The sequence below is a fragment of the Solea senegalensis genome, linkage group LG1 (genome assembly GCF_019176455.1).
Source record: "Solea senegalensis isolate Sse05_10M linkage group LG1, IFAPA_SoseM_1, whole genome shotgun sequence".
NCBI classification, from domain to species: Eukaryota; Metazoa; Chordata; class Actinopteri; order Pleuronectiformes; family Soleidae; genus Solea; species Solea senegalensis.
Window position 1 is genome coordinate 1993876 of NC_058021.1, and position 15131 is coordinate 2009006.

The following is a 15131-nucleotide window of genomic DNA, read 5'->3' on the forward strand; positions in this document are numbered from 1 at the left end:
TCTGTCTTTGACAGGTGACGTGACAGCAGGTATTTTCCCCCCAGTCGCCTGCAGAGAGCACAGCTGCCTGTGAACGTGTGTAATTTGTGTTTCTAGTAGCTCAACAAAGTGTTTCAATGGGATTAAGACGACAACGTACACTTCTGTGCATTCACCACTCTGAGTGTTGCTGTGTGTAAACAGCATTCACTCGACGACAGCAACACAGAAATTTCCCTTCAGGGTTTAAAAAAAACCCAAAAAAACCCACATTGTTAAATACAGACAGGAGTGTAGATGAAAAACACATGTTTTAATGTTTAATAAGTTCTTTTTTTAATTTTCAAAATGCATATCAAAAGTGTCACTCCTGCATCAAACCACTGTATTTCACAGAGGGAACAAAACACACACACACACAAGATCAAAATCTCATCCACCATTTTTTTTGCTCGGTCACACTAAAGCTGCCTCGTATATCTCTCGGAGTACAGACAAGGTTCACACACACACACACACACACACACTTGTATGTACTGTAGTGTAGACACTGCTCTCTCAGAGGAGCAGCACGTGTCTCAGGTTGCATGTTGCTGCTCCTCGTGAGTTACCAGTGCTGAAATATGCAGGTTTTACTCTTTAACAACCAATAACCACCATTTCTGTGCCTTTTTCTTAAGTGGAAAATAATGACTCAAAGCTGCCCTGGAGCTGCCTGTGACCCCTTTAACTGTGGGAGTGTTAAACACACACACATATGCACACACACACACACAGAGGAGAAGTGAAGGGGGGGGGGGGCACATTTGGCAGTTTTCACTGTATAATTAACTCTAATCTTCAGAGGACCGCCTCGTCTTCTCACACTGGTCAGGTACATTAACTTCTTTTTTTTTTGTATCTCCATGTTTCCGCTAGGGCCGAAGGTTTCTGTTGTGTTTTGTGTTTTTTTTGTTTTTTCTTTTCTTTTTGGGTGGCAGGAGTGAGCGTGGTTGTGTAGCGGAGGGTGGAGCGTCACAGTCTGTGTCCTATGTTCACTTCATTGGAGTTTAAATGGTCTTGGAGGAGATTGCAAACTGCCGTTCACATCACACCACCTGCATTTCCCATTACACACACACACACACACACACACACACACACGGTTGCTCATACGACCACATCCCTCCACACTTCACACTCTTTTCCCAAACGCACACATGTACAGTACAAACATCTCCTCACATGCCTCTTTTCTCATACTTTAAACACAAACATGCACCGCGTTGTTTAAACCCACTCGCACGTGCACATTCATTCAGCATGTGGTCACGTCATTTTGCCTCAATCACCACTTTTCATACAAATCCGCCGCGATAAATCATCCGTATATCATTCATTCAAGCAGACGCAAGCCAACAAAGCCCTTTCCCCCACTCTCCGACACACACACACACACACATGCAAAACACAAACACATGCTCACTCTTCTTTCTTTTCTTTCTTTCCTTTCTTTTATTTTCTTCGGGGCTGTTCGTTTGGCCGCGTATTATCACCCATCTGGACAGTGTCACTCTCCGATATGCAGCCCAATGTTTGCATCGAGACAGAAACTTGTTTACGTGCACGTCGAGACCTCCATCGCGGACGTTGAGCTGAGCTCACTCCGGCTTGGCATGAGGTCATACGTGACACACTCAACAGACACACCACACACAATAAGTAAGGCAGGCCCTGCTGCCAACAAATGGCTTTATGAGTCCTTCATGTGAGTTTGACTCCCCCTCCCTCCCCCACCTTTCTTTTTCCTCTCTGGCAGAAAAGGGTCTCTGGCGCGGCCCTCACAGGTTAAACTTCACAACAAAGGTAGGCGGAGTGGTCCTTGAGTCGGCCCCCTTGTCACACTGTCACTGGAGGGTATTTCTGGTCACCGGTGACACTCGACCCTCCGGTGGGAGGAGGGCACGGGGACTGCATGGGCCTGTATCCCACCTGGGTCGGATCCAGGAAGGCCGCGGTGGGGGAAACGGGGTGGGCGTAGCCGATGTACTGCGGGTGCAGGAACTGTCCCTGGTGTGGCATGATTTGCGTGGCCTGCTGGCAGTTGAGTACAGAGAAGTTGGTGGGCATGTTGACGAAGACGCTGGCGTCGGGCGGCAGGCAGCAGGAGGCCTGAGCCCGCATGAGCTGAGGGGGAGCAGGGCGAGGTGCGGCGGGCGGGGCGGAGGAACTGGACGAGGTGGCTGTGCTGGACTGACGGGACGAGGAGCCTCTGGACGTGTTGGCCATCATGGGTATGGTCTCGAGGAGGCGTCCACTGCCGGCCCCGCCTCCTGTCGCACCACCGGTTGAGAGTTCGTGTTTGGGCCGGAGGCAGCGGCAGCAACACACGGCGACCACGGACCCGACCAAAACGAAAGCGACAAACACAGAGCCCACGATCAGGAACGGCACATAGATGGGCACTGCAAAGAGGGAGAGAGGGGGAGAGAGGGAGAGAGAGAGAGAGGGAGAAGGAGTCAAAAACACATCCAACATAACTGATTTGAAAAAGAGTGACTTCTAAGTAACTTCAAAGCAACACCACCCCTCACAGGGAGATCGGGTGAGACAGTTAAACAAAAGACTAAGCAGAGAGTGTTTGGACTAGAGCAGGAGAATGAAAGGTAAACTCAGACTGGGTCCCCAGGGAACTTCAGGCTCTCATTAGCAGTTATTAACTTTGTTTTGATCTGTTTTAATCCTGCACACCCCGCTGTGTCCCCAGCCTTCTCAGCCCAGCAGATCCATGTGTGTGTGTGTGCGTTTGCACGGGTGACATTCTTAAACCTGGCCTGCCCACAGATATTTGTGACCCTTCCTTTCCTTTAACTTATTTACGAGCAAGCACTTTGGAAATAAGTTACTCGAGTTGCATTACGGCACTTGGCCCACTCTTACAGAAGGTATTAAAAGTTGACTTGATTTAACGTGATGGAATGTGGGGTAAATCAAAGGAGTTGGACGGTTCTTTCGTTCTCGCTGACCTTTTCTGTGTTTTAATTTAAAGCACCAAATCACGATTTGGTCAGACGCTGCAGCAGGAGCGTTATTGTACTGTAGCAGGAAGAAGACTTGACATCTTTATATGTGACCGGTCTTCAGTTGCAGTTTGTGAATGTGCTAAGTGAGCAGAAACAACAGTGTTGAAGCACAATGGAAGAGAGTACACGGTGAATGTGTTTATGTTTGGTAAGACTCTCATTCCCATGGTCACTCACACAAACACCTGACAAACACAATATAATAACGACCATGTTACATTCTAAATGATTAGCCGTGCTTTATTGTTCCCACAGGGCCGTACTACCTATTTTCTGTTTTGAATGTGCCAGTGTGTTGCGGGGCGTAACTGTATGCCAGAGAGAGAACGGTGGCAACTGGCTCCAGTTTCCTTTTGTCTCTGTTACTCTTTGAAACACATCCACGCAGCCTTGTGGAAAAAATGCTCATCAAAAAAAAAGAAGAAGTAGCCGCCGTATTAAGAGGATTACTGTGTGAGAGCTGTTAAGAGCTTGAGGACATGGCCCTCGCTGTAGCGGTGAGTCCGGGGCGACAAAGGACGCACAGGCCGCAGACTTTGCCACATGAAACAAGTCAGGACCTTGACCCATTTCCCTTTGACAAGACGGGGTGTCAACTTCAGAGGCTCACGTATACACACCTCTGAGCTACGCACCGTCCCAGCCGCTGAACAGTATGGATAACATACAGTTTAAGTTACACCACCAGGAGTGTTACAGTTACCCTCTCATTGCCTTCTTTTTCCTGTGCTTTTATGGATTCTGCTTCAACGTCTCAGTCTCTATACTCCCCTCCTTTTTTTTCTGATTATTAACTGCAAAATGTTAGAGTTCATTTTCCAAATGTCTGTGCTGTAAATCATTGATGGGAGACGTGGGGGTGGTGGTGGGGGGGCAATTAAAGTTCAGCATGAAGAGTGTTGGAGGTTCAGTGATGCAACAAACACCAGTTGTTCCAAATAAAAGTCCCTCTTTCAGACAGGTATCAGTATCAAAGGTAATCTCGGAGAGTTATGACTGATTTGTATTTGTGTTTTTTAAGTTTATGGCAATTTTTTTTAATCGCACAGCCAAAAAGACACATACAGTTGTTCAACGACAAACCAGTGCGCTTAGATATGACTTTACTTCGATTTATTCATGAGTGAACGTTGTGTTCCGCACGAGTTTCCCTCAGGTTTACTCAATTGGGCAAGACTGTCATGGGGTTACTTCCTGTCTCTTATTTTGTTAACATTCTTGGTTTCTTGTGTATTGTGTTCAGCTTTTTGTTTCAGGAGGCTGGCTGGTTGGTTGACAGGGGGTGGAGCTTCAGAGCCACTCACACCTGCAACTCATCTCCTCGTTTACTTCGGCTATTTAGGTTACTCTGGTTTCTGGGTCCACAGTCTCCAGTGAAAGTGTGAAATGGTCTTAATTTTATAGGTCAAATAAGTTGTAGTGGGCCACAAGGTTAGTGTAGTGGATAGCACTCCTGCCTTTGCAGCAAGAAGACCAGGGGTTTGAGACCCAGTCAGAACAAAGGCCTTGGTTTCCTCCCACAGTCCAAAAACATGCAGATTTGGGGATCAGGTAAATTGAACACACTTGTTTGTCTCTGTATGTGGCCCTGTCATGGACTGGCGACCTGTCTTTCACCCTATGTCAGCTGAGAAAATGGATGGGTGGAGGTTTTATGGCTCCAAATGAAATCTCTTTAACTAAACTAAAAGTTGCAGACGGCCCTGTCCCACACAGAGAAATCACTCCTTGTGCACATGGTGGTCGAAACCCTCCCAATGTCCACTGTCACTCCTCCACACCTGTTGCTGCAGTCGAGCTGTGGCAGCCACGCTGCAGGAACAGGAGCCCCCCTCCCCCCTCCGCTTTCCTATAAGCTCTTGTTTTGGGCACAGTCTTTTTTTCTCTCCCCCTTTGGCGATCCCACGGGCATTCTTCCGTTCCCAAATACCATATGTTCCTTCATGTCGAGCACATTAATAATTTCCTGCCTGTTATCCATTGACATCGCAATGTGTGTCTTTTCCCGGAAGATTAATAAGCCGCAAAATGTATGAGAAATGAACAAAATGCAGGAACAGAGCTTTTCTTTAAGTTATTGTTGGCTGGAGGCCATTGGAGGAAAACTATATGCCTCTTCCTGCAGTGATAAGACATGATAGTCTGAGTGAATAAGAGACCTATAGATGTACATACAGTAGCTGCAGGTCCAAAAAGAACATAAATTCTTTCAGAGAAACATAAAATGTCCCTCATATTTCCCCTGAACAGCTGCTCAACTTGTTTATTTGAGATATGATGCAGCTTCAAAAGGCTTTTATGGCTAACATGTGGGGATGTTAGCAGTGACGAATAGCAGCGAGGTGGAGAAAGACGTTTGTTTAGTCACATAATACGCCGCATAAGTCTGAAAATATATGTTGCTTTTGGTAATGATGCGTCCCTTAAGTGCAGCTATTATATACATTTATATATATATACAGTATATGTCTGTGGATCCCTGGAGAGCACACACAATCACAGAGACTTCGGTGCGGCTGCCTGGAGATGGGAAAAGGAACTCCACGAGGCTGGTAGGAAGTGATACGTAACGCAATTTGCGTTGGGGTTTTTCTTTAATGCACAGAGCTGTCAGCGCCTTTGGTGAGCCACTGTCCAAGATCCCGTCACATCCAAACTCGATCCCCGTGAGGACAGCATGATCTGAGCCCGGCCCCTCTTGCACTGTTACAGGCCAGAACAAACACAGCTATTTATAAAGTGCTGCTCCACGGCACAGTATGCCATTTGTGAGCAGCAGTTAACTGGCTCTTGGAGGAGCTCTGCTGTCTCCTGTGCAGCTGTCGTTGCCAACCGGTGGGGGACGCAGAGCGGACGGATGACCCTCTCTGAACAAGGAGAAAACTGTCGAGGCCGAGGCTTGTAATGGGTCTGCGATTCACAATATCAAATTTACGACTTCCTGTGCGCGTACGCAGCCTGTGCCTGCCGTCAACACACTTAGAGCTTGAATGGAATCTTATTTAAAAACAAACTTTAAGCCCAAACTTATCAACATTTTGGTGACTGGAGACACTATAGTCACTCCACTGAGCAAGTTTCTACTCATTGTCCAAATAAAAGTGCCCAGTTGTGGGGATCAAAGGCTTCTACTTGTATTATTTTCTGTTTTAAGAGTTTGATTCTGGTTAATATCTGTGATAGAAGCGATAGATGCACCTATAGGGAATCCAGTGTCTTTAGCGCACTCTTGGAACGGACTCAACTGGAGAGGGAAGAAGGTCAAGAAGTGCATCCGGTGCAAAAAAAGCTATGCCAAATCAACAATGCAGATTAAACTGGGGGGAAAAGTCCACTCTGGTTACTCCTTATCAGAAGCAGCCAAAACAAGAATAGATCTGACTGAGATGAAAAATCAACTCAATGTGTCAATTGCGGTTGCGTTTCAGTGCTCAAGATAATCTATACTGGGTGAAAAAAAATGAATGTGAGTGATGTTAACTGCAACATACAGTCTTAGTGACTTAGTTTGAAGTGCCACAAGGGGCAGCCTGCATCTCTCCAGTCATTGCAGGACCTCATGGTTTATAATGATCTTATTTATTACAGTTTTTTGGGGGGGTTTTCACTATAAAATTTTCAATAAAAATTTATCCTATCTGGGATGCCAAAAAAATAAGGTTTCTTACTGAAATATAAGTGACTTTAAAGTTAAGTACACTGAAATAGGATAATGGCTGATTTTAACAACCAATAAGTTTAATTGGTAATGCTCAAGTTAATTCAAAAAGTTGTCAAGTTACAAGTTTCAGTGAGCACGTTTCTGAGACAATTTGAACTTCATTTTAAGCGCTGAGGCATGCCTTTGCGTATAGATGCATCAGTAGACATGATGGTATGGTTGAATACCTGCACCAGTGTCCTTGTTGTCTTTGCCCTCTGTCCCGGGCTCCTGCGCCTGTCGGTCGTTGACGCAGCTTCCCTGATCCAGCCGCGCATCACTGCTGGAGCAGCAGTAGCGCAGCTCGCATTTCCCGCAGCAGATGATCGCGTCGTCTGCGTCAATCTTCTCCGGACACTGGAACCCTTCTTTCCACACTCCCTGCGGGTCTTGCCAGCCGTGACAGTACTCCCCGCTCGCGTCCACGTCCATTACGACCAGGAGGAGTGTCATTATCACGGCGACAGTCCTCGGTAATCCTCCTCCTCCACGCATCCTCGACCAGGTGGATCTTCACTCCCCGCGTCTGACCCGGTGAAGGCGGTGAAAGGGTTGATTTGTACGGTGAAGGGAGCTGAGGTGGTGAAGTGGGGAAGCTGCAAAGCACTTAGGAGTCATTTGTTGGATCAATGTCGCGCGTAATTCGGATCCAAAGCCTCCAAAAAAGTTTTGAAGCGCGGAGTATGATCCAAGAGTAGTTTCGAAACACGCAGTAAATTGTGAGGAAAAATAAAAGTGCTGTGTAGATTCCAGTTGTAAAGACTTGTGAGCTCTGGTAAATCCAACAGACTAACGGATCTCCTCTGGCACCGCAGCAGCGAGGCCGTTCATGTCTCCTCCTGACTCCTCAAATGACTTTCACATGGATAAAGACAAGCGAACACTTGTAGCCTGATCCATGGGCGCACAGTTGCTGTCACTCCTACAGTCGAGTGCCCACGCCGCGCGCTCCGTGCGTAAAGTTAACTTTTCCAAGAGATTTCAGTGGTTCGGTTTGCATGGTTGTGCGTCAGAAATCTGTGAGTGTGCGCCAGTCTGGTCAGGTCAAAGTGAAGCTTCAGAATGTGAGTGAGTCAGTGTGAGGGGCGTGAAGATAGTCAGACCCTGATCCACACACACCTCTGCATTTTACGCCAATAAACCGGAATGAGCAGCGTCAAGTTACAAATGACACACGACATTCAACTTCCTGTTCAACTTTAAAAGCACATACATACATACATAGTGTGCACCTTGCAACTTTTTTTTAGTACAACTTGACAAAAAACTTTTCTTGAGTTACGTGAACGTGTTAGTATGTGTAATGTTTTTTTTTTTTAATTTTGAAAAGGGTTAGAAACCTCAGTGAAACCTCCTGTTCCTTTTCTAACTTGAACTATGCCTTAAGGATTTGTTTTACTTGCATTGCATATTGTTTTTTGTCTTTTTTGGTTATTTTTTTCTTTTATAAATACAGTATGTTTTTATTCATTCATTCATGGTGGAACTTTGTGTCACTTGTGAATTTTTCAGTGCCAATTATTGTAATAATTACCGTCATTTCCATAACTTCCATGACAACCACACAATTTATGTTCACACATTCGGGCTGCTTTTAGTTTGAAGGCAAGACACTGTGTTTCCGGTCATACGTGGTGACGATATTCAGTGCAGCCTCTGAAATCTGACAAGAAAAGAAAAAAAAAATGGCAATGATATTGAGGTTTGGTTGCGTTTTGTGCTGAATAACCATCTATGTCATTGGAGAGAAGTTTAAATCTTTTAAAACACACACGAAACATCTGCAATGTGACACTGCCATCTAGCGGCGTTGTCGGATGATACATATAGAATGGTCCCAGCCGTCACAATGGACTAACGAACCGTTAAAAGTTCCTTTTCTACGTAGAATTGCGTCGTTTTCATGACCCCAATATTACTATTGTTGCCCTAAAATAAACAGAGCACTGACGCCATATCAAGTAAGTAAGATTAGCATGCAGCATGATCGTAAAATATGGCAGGTAACAGTTGTGGATGGCTTCAGCTATACTTACTTCACTACTTTATTTCCCATCATGCTCCGCTGCAAAGTGGGTGTCCGTGGCAACCGAGGAGGAAGTGGCGCGCGATTGTTTAAAAACTGTCAAACGACCAGCTTTAGGGGAAATGTGAATGCTAACGAAGTGGAAACAGATTTGACACGCTGCTCTTTTCCCACATTTTCGTGGAAGGTAAGCACTTTTTCCACTAACTAACTCCGTATTTAAAGACATGTTGCTAGCAATAAGTTACTAGCAAGAAGACTCGGAAGTTAATGGGAAGGAAATGTCGCCCAGTGCTAGCTTTGTCATTCATGTTATGCTTTTTATTCAGATGTCGTTTGTGAGAGTGGGTCGAACACAACAGCAGCAACACAGCAGAGGGAAAAGGCCTGTTCGCCTCAGGAAGACGACAGCAGCTCCTAAAAAAGACTGGGTGGTGAGTGAATGTCAAAAAAAACGAGTCATGAACTAGAAGAGCTGGGAATCAGTTACACTTCACAGTACGTTTGTTCAACTGACGCACTGAATCAGTGGTTTCAAACTGTTGGTGCTCTTCCACCTCTACATAAACTTCACACGTCGTTGTGATTAAAATAATCAAAGTTAGCTTACTATCTTTTTCTTTATTACTATCTTTCTTTATTTCTTAACAATGTATTAAGTTCAGCTGTTTGTTGTTTTCAGAGCACTGTCAATGACCTGTCAGTGCACAAGCTGTCACCTGCAGAGCTGGTAAATTGTTAAATTTTTGTGGATTATTCCAATGAAAGTTCTGTCACAGTGGATATACAATCATGTGATTGTTGTCTCCTACCTTAGAGTCATCGGCATGAGATTCATAAGTCCCACAACAGGGCTGCAGCTCAATGGGAGCTGAAAGAGAAAGCTCTGAAAAGCCGTTTCAAACATGCTGGGAGTCCTGCACCTCTGGACCAGGCCAGTCTTAGCATCATCAGGGAGGTTTGTGAATGTGATTGTATCAGTGGTTTTACAATTCCGGTGTCTTCTGTTCACTGTTGTTTTGTTTGTTAAAAAGAATTAGGCAGGTAAATTGTTTTCCAAACTCTTTCCCTGTGCTGACTTTAGTTTGATAACTGTGGTGTTTTGTAATACTGTAGGTGTTTTCTGACCAGCTGCTGCTGCAGGATGTGCTGGCTCGCTCTGACAGAGCCATGGCTGTGGTCAAGGACCTGTTTGGAGATGCTCCTCGCAGGCAGACTGGTAGCAAACGACCTAAATCTATGACATTTTTAATCGTCGCATGCTGGTATTTATTTGTGCAAATAACCCCCATGTTTGTGTATGGTGACAGGGCATCCCAGTGTGACCATGGCTCCAAACTGTGACTCTGACTCAGAACTGCCTGTTCTCCAGAGACCAGATCCTCCCACTCAGCTGTCATTGCTCAGCCAGTCCATGATGGACCAGCAGGTCTGTGTGTGTGTGTGTGTGTGTGTTAACATGTTATGTTACAGAGCAACACATGCTGTTATTTATACATGTATAGCATTATACAATCACATGTTGCATCAATTTATTATCTAAGTCAATGTGGTAACATGGTAAATTGAAACACTGGCCTCACTGATAACAGTGGTGCAGCTATTATATTCACAATTAAAATTTTCAGTATGTTTTGGTCTCTCAAGCTACTCAACCAATCACGCTAATCGTAGTACTTCAACAACCGGGTTGCGAGCAGACTCGAACATGTTAAACTCCAACTCGGGTCAGAAAAGTCAAACATTACCAAGCCTGAAAAGTCTTGGTGCCCCGTCTCTAAAACCAGAGGAGAAGAAAAGAATAGGGTCTGCAGTGGATTGCGTTAAAAGATAGACCGATGAAAGTGGAGAGGAAGTTGAAGACAGATATGCCAGTGGGGATCATTTCCTCCAGGACAGAGAGGCAACGACGGCCAAGGTTAGCTAATGCTCTCTCTTTTTCATACACTCTTTAGATAAATATTTAATGTATATTACGTTTTTAAAGCTAGTTATTATCACCTTATTGTCTCCTGTTATATCGGAGCAAATACAGGTTTGATGTAAAAATGGAACAGACAGCAGGGGAGTTTTGTTTATTTGTGTTTTATGGGTTTGTGCATAAACACAATGTAATGCCGTTTAGAAGTGCAGCTCCTTATTTCTGTGTTTCTGGAACTTTGAATTGGGATTGCAGTAACAATGGTAAACGGTTGCTTTTTTCTCCATACTTTACATCTTATTCAGTCTGTACTAATGTGTTTCCATGCTCTAAATGGTTAATTCCAGGCCTTAAATGAACTACATGCTTCAGAAGAACACGACAGAGATGAAGATGCGAATCCTTCAGATTATTATCTCATCAAAAGGTACTAATGTTTACAAGATAGACCAAACCACCACAGTTTGTCATGCATTTTACAGGGAATATGTGATATTGAAGCTTTAACTGATGCTGCTGAAACAACTGCATCCCTCATGATATTTTAATTTTCAGGACCAATGTACGAAAAAAGAAGACACAGTCTCGTAGAGTCCAGGGACACAGAGATGATATTCCTTCAACCCCCTGCACATCGGGCCGAGCACCAGCCCAAACAGGTGAGTCGACATGTGAGCTCTACCAAGGTTATGTGAATGGAAATATTTCATATTTATTTATTTAATGCACTCATTCATCCCACATTGTTTTTAGCTCTCAATGCCACACTGGCTGTTCAGCGTGTTCGGACCAGCCATAAGCAGTCAGAGGAAATCGAGGAAGAACAGTCTGTCCTGGTTACTCATGTCCTGAACCCTGACTTGCCTTCCCACCAGCCAGGTAATATCTGACAGCTACTGTTTTCTTCAAAATGAAATTAAAATGCTTTTATATCAGGAAAAAAACATTACCCTGTGTTTCTTTGTATGTGCTCTACAGGAAGGACCAGTAATGGAGCCAGCAAGATTAGGAAGTGTATTTCTCAGAGTTCAGAGCTGAGTGGCTCCTCTGTTGCATCTCTCAGTGGGGACCAGTCTAGTCTGGGTCTGCTGCAGGCCATGTTGTGTCAGGTGGAGGCAGATGTGGACTCTCTGAGTCCTGACACGGCACCAGGGTCCGCGCAGAGTCCAAAACAGCACAGAACACAAAGCCTCACTGGATTCTCTGTTGCATTGATCAACACACTGGGACGATTAGTGCATCACCACAAACAGGTACAGCAGCAAAAACCTCAGTCTCATTATGTCCATAGTTTTGTCCTCGTTGTGTGTAAATCCTGACCATTTCAAATACTGAAGTCATATTACCATATTTTTATCCCATATACTGTCTTACTTCAAGGTTTCTTTCAATTTATTTGTGCTAGACTGATGAGAAAGTGCAGAAAGAAGCTCAGGAGAGGAGAAAACTGGAGGAGGAGCTGAGAGAGCAGCGTGGCCTGATCGATGCTCTCACTGCAGAGACTATGACTCTGAGAGAAGAGGCTGGCGTCCTGCAGGTCTGACAGAGTTCACTGCAAATTCAGACACTAAATTCAACTGTACTCATGCGTCTTTGTCATTTCCTCTCAGGCAGGTTTGCAGCAGCGGATCACAGAGCTGGAGGACAAGTTGGACGCTGTGATGTTGTTGATTGGGGGACTTGGTTTACTGGAGGCGCAGACGAACATACCCCAGAACTCTGATGTCAAAGCTACAGGTTCATACAGTGTTTGTGTGCATGCATGGATACAAATCTTGTACTGTGAAAGCTCAATGATTTCTTTTAACATTTAACAAATGATTTGGTGTACAGTTAGTCAGTCTGCACCTGTTCCTGAGCGAATACAAGCCCCAGTTCCTTCTGCCGTCCTGCTCTCCCCTCCTCGACAGACGGATAACTGGCAACACGTTCCTGGTAACGGTCAGATTCCTTCTAGCTGTCGCTCACAACATGACCCTCCCTCAATCACATATGAAAAGCTTAAATTTCCTTTCCCCCCTTTTTCACAGTGACTCATCCCACGTCACAATACCATCAGCTTCCTCCTGTGGATAACCTCTACTCTTGTGAGGACGTCCACGCCCAGAGCTCTAGCTCTAGCCTCGCGAGCCTCCCTCTCGTCAGCCTTCCCTCAACCTCCTCACTCTCTCTGACTTCTTCTGACCCTCTGGCCATCCTGGCTGAGATCGCTCAGCTGAGCAGACAGAATGACCTGATCAGGGCTCAGCTGAGCCAGGCTAAGACTCTCCGCTCAGGTGTCGGAGGATCGCCTGACAGTAGCGTCAGCGAGCGGAGAAGACTGAGCTCTGGTAGCTCCGGAAAAATGACACCTCCAATTGTTGGGGAGAGGAGGACGTCAGGGTCCGGCAGCACACGGAGACAGAACCAGAACGTCCTGGTTACAGATGGACACACAGTGGCTCATCAGGTGAGATGTTCATGAATCTTATTTTGAATGTGTTTTATATTTTATTCTAGCTATGATATAAAGTTTTGTGAGAAAATTAGAGCAGAGTTTGGCTGCGTCCAAGTCATATTGAATGAATTGGCTGATTATTACTTATTTGTATAAGGTCACACATTTTGATCTCAGAAACTTGATAAATGCTACTCACTTTTGATTATCAGTTTCATTTATGTAATGTTTAGTTTATACCTTTTTAAAAGATATTTTTTGATTTCTTTTGTGCCACCTTTTATTCAAATAATTCTGTACCAAATGAAGGAACAAAAAAGAAAATCAGCCAAACATATTGACCAGTCAGCTTCTAAAGACTGGCATCAGCATCACCCATAAAAAAGAAAAAGCCTATTCAATTCAATATTGGTTGACTTCTGCACAAAATGTAATACTTAAATGAAGATTAAATTACTTCAATAGCTTGTGTCTAACTATAGAAACCCCCTTTTTTGCAGGATGCAATTTTACTACCTGCTAGTAGTTTTTTTTTCCAGTTTTAGGGGGTGATTATTTACTGATATGCATCTCATCGTTCTTCCTCAGACAACATCTCCCAACACCTCTAGCGCAAACAGTGTGGAACAGCGTCTCCTAGAGCTGAACAGGCAGAGTGCAGCAGCCAGGAGTCGGCTACTGGAGCTCATTGAGCAACAGAAACACAGTGTTTCGTCCAAAGTGTCTCCCTCTGTCTCTCCCATCCCTCCGTCTGCCTTCAGTCCACATAGAGCAGGTAGAGCAGGTGACATCAACCTGTCACATCTCCGTCTTTCTCATTTCCTATGATGGTTAATAATCTTCAATTTCATACTATGGTAGAAAGTCCAGAAGTGTCGCTGCTGCTGCTGCCTGCACAGGAGCCTCAGTCACAGGCTGTTGGTGGTGAGAGACGGTGAGAAGAAGCTGAAACATGAAATAAATGCTTAGAAGTTCATGTTTGGATTAGCACGGATTAAAATCTTCAAAATCTGACACAGGTTTTAAATCAGAATATACTGTGAATATACAGTTAAATATTAATAATGAAGGAGCCATGTCTCATTTTTATTTTTGAGTTCCCCCCCCCCAACCACTAGGGGGTTGTATTTCATTTCTTATATTCTGTCTGAGGCTGACACTGGCCCAGGGTCATGCTGGGTCATTGTAAGTCACCTGTCATTTTACTCAGGTGTTGATGATTGAGAGGCAAACAGTTTTCTACTGTGCTCGGGTTTAATTAAAAAATGAGGAAAAAGCCGATATGGTTTATATTTGGTATCTTTTTCCTGTAGTTTCTCATCGGGCAGTTTGACAGTAAAGGTTGTAGCTCACAAATAAAAATAGGACACTCGAGTCACTTTTAACAACAAAAAGGAGATGACTGACTGTTCTGTGTTTCTTTACTGCAGATATGCTAGTCCAGAGGGAGAAGCGAGGGAAAGTAAAACACAGGTACACACACACTCATGCGTGAATTCATATATATATATATGTTCACAAATTGTAGATTACATTTTACTAAACCTTTGCATGATTCAAAGTCGTCTAAGACTTATTTTCTTTTCCTAACAGAGAGAGCGACAAGGGTGCTTTGCCTTATCTGCTCACATGAGATGACAAACTTGATTTCTATCAAATCCTGTCTTAAAGTATTTAATAACATTAATATGTATTTTAATAACAAAATGGCTTGATTTTAATGGATTTTTTTTTAATCGGACCTAATAAAAGCACTGTTTATGTACAAACGTCTTAATCTCTGGTGGCAATCTTTTTTCTTGATCGCCCAATGATTAAGAGACTGATTAATTCATCTCAATGTTTTTATTTATCTCCTGTTCATAAACTCTGAGCCATTTCAAACACACACACTTCTCATTGTTGGTGTGTTGTTGAAATACAGGTCTATACGTTCAACATTTTAAATATCATTAAATCCACATTAACATCTCAACTGAGTGTGGTCTGTCTGTGTGTCACTGCTC

At 44.2% G+C, this 15131-nt stretch overlaps 2 protein-coding genes across 3 annotated transcripts; one reads left to right on the forward strand and one right to left on the reverse strand.

Annotated features, from left to right (window-relative positions):
* Window positions 1–1744: 1744 nt before the first annotated feature.
* Window positions 1745–7935, reverse strand: LOC122777497 (protein shisa-2). Its single transcript, XM_044038791.1, has 2 exons — window positions 6930–7935; window positions 1745–2423 (listed from the first exon to the last, which is right to left on the reverse strand). The coding sequence occupies exons 1-2, from the start codon at window positions 7234–7236 to the stop codon at window positions 1858–1860; spliced, it is 873 nt and encodes a 290-aa protein (XP_043894726.1). The 5' UTR covers window positions 7237–7935; the 3' UTR covers window positions 1745–1857.
* Window positions 7936–8829: 894 nt separating this feature from the next.
* On the forward strand, window positions 8830–14898 carry spice1 (spindle and centriole associated protein 1). 2 transcript variants are annotated; one of them, XM_044038769.1, is made up of 18 exons: window positions 8830–8954; window positions 9097–9201; window positions 9450–9497; window positions 9585–9725; window positions 9884–9986; window positions 10078–10196; window positions 11036–11115; window positions 11244–11347; window positions 11442–11567; window positions 11667–11941; window positions 12094–12225; window positions 12299–12425; window positions 12522–12629; window positions 12719–13137; window positions 13714–13900; window positions 13987–14059; window positions 14556–14598; window positions 14719–14898. In XM_044038769.1, the coding sequence occupies exons 2-18, from the start codon at window positions 9097–9099 to the stop codon at window positions 14761–14763; spliced, it is 2235 nt and encodes a 744-aa protein (XP_043894704.1). In that variant the 5' UTR covers window positions 8830–8954; the 3' UTR covers window positions 14764–14898. The 2 variants fall into 2 exon arrangements, with proteins under 2 accessions (XP_043894704.1, XP_043894715.1); XM_044038780.1 differs by having other exon boundaries at window positions 12522–12623.
* Window positions 14899–15131: the final 233 nt, after the last annotated feature.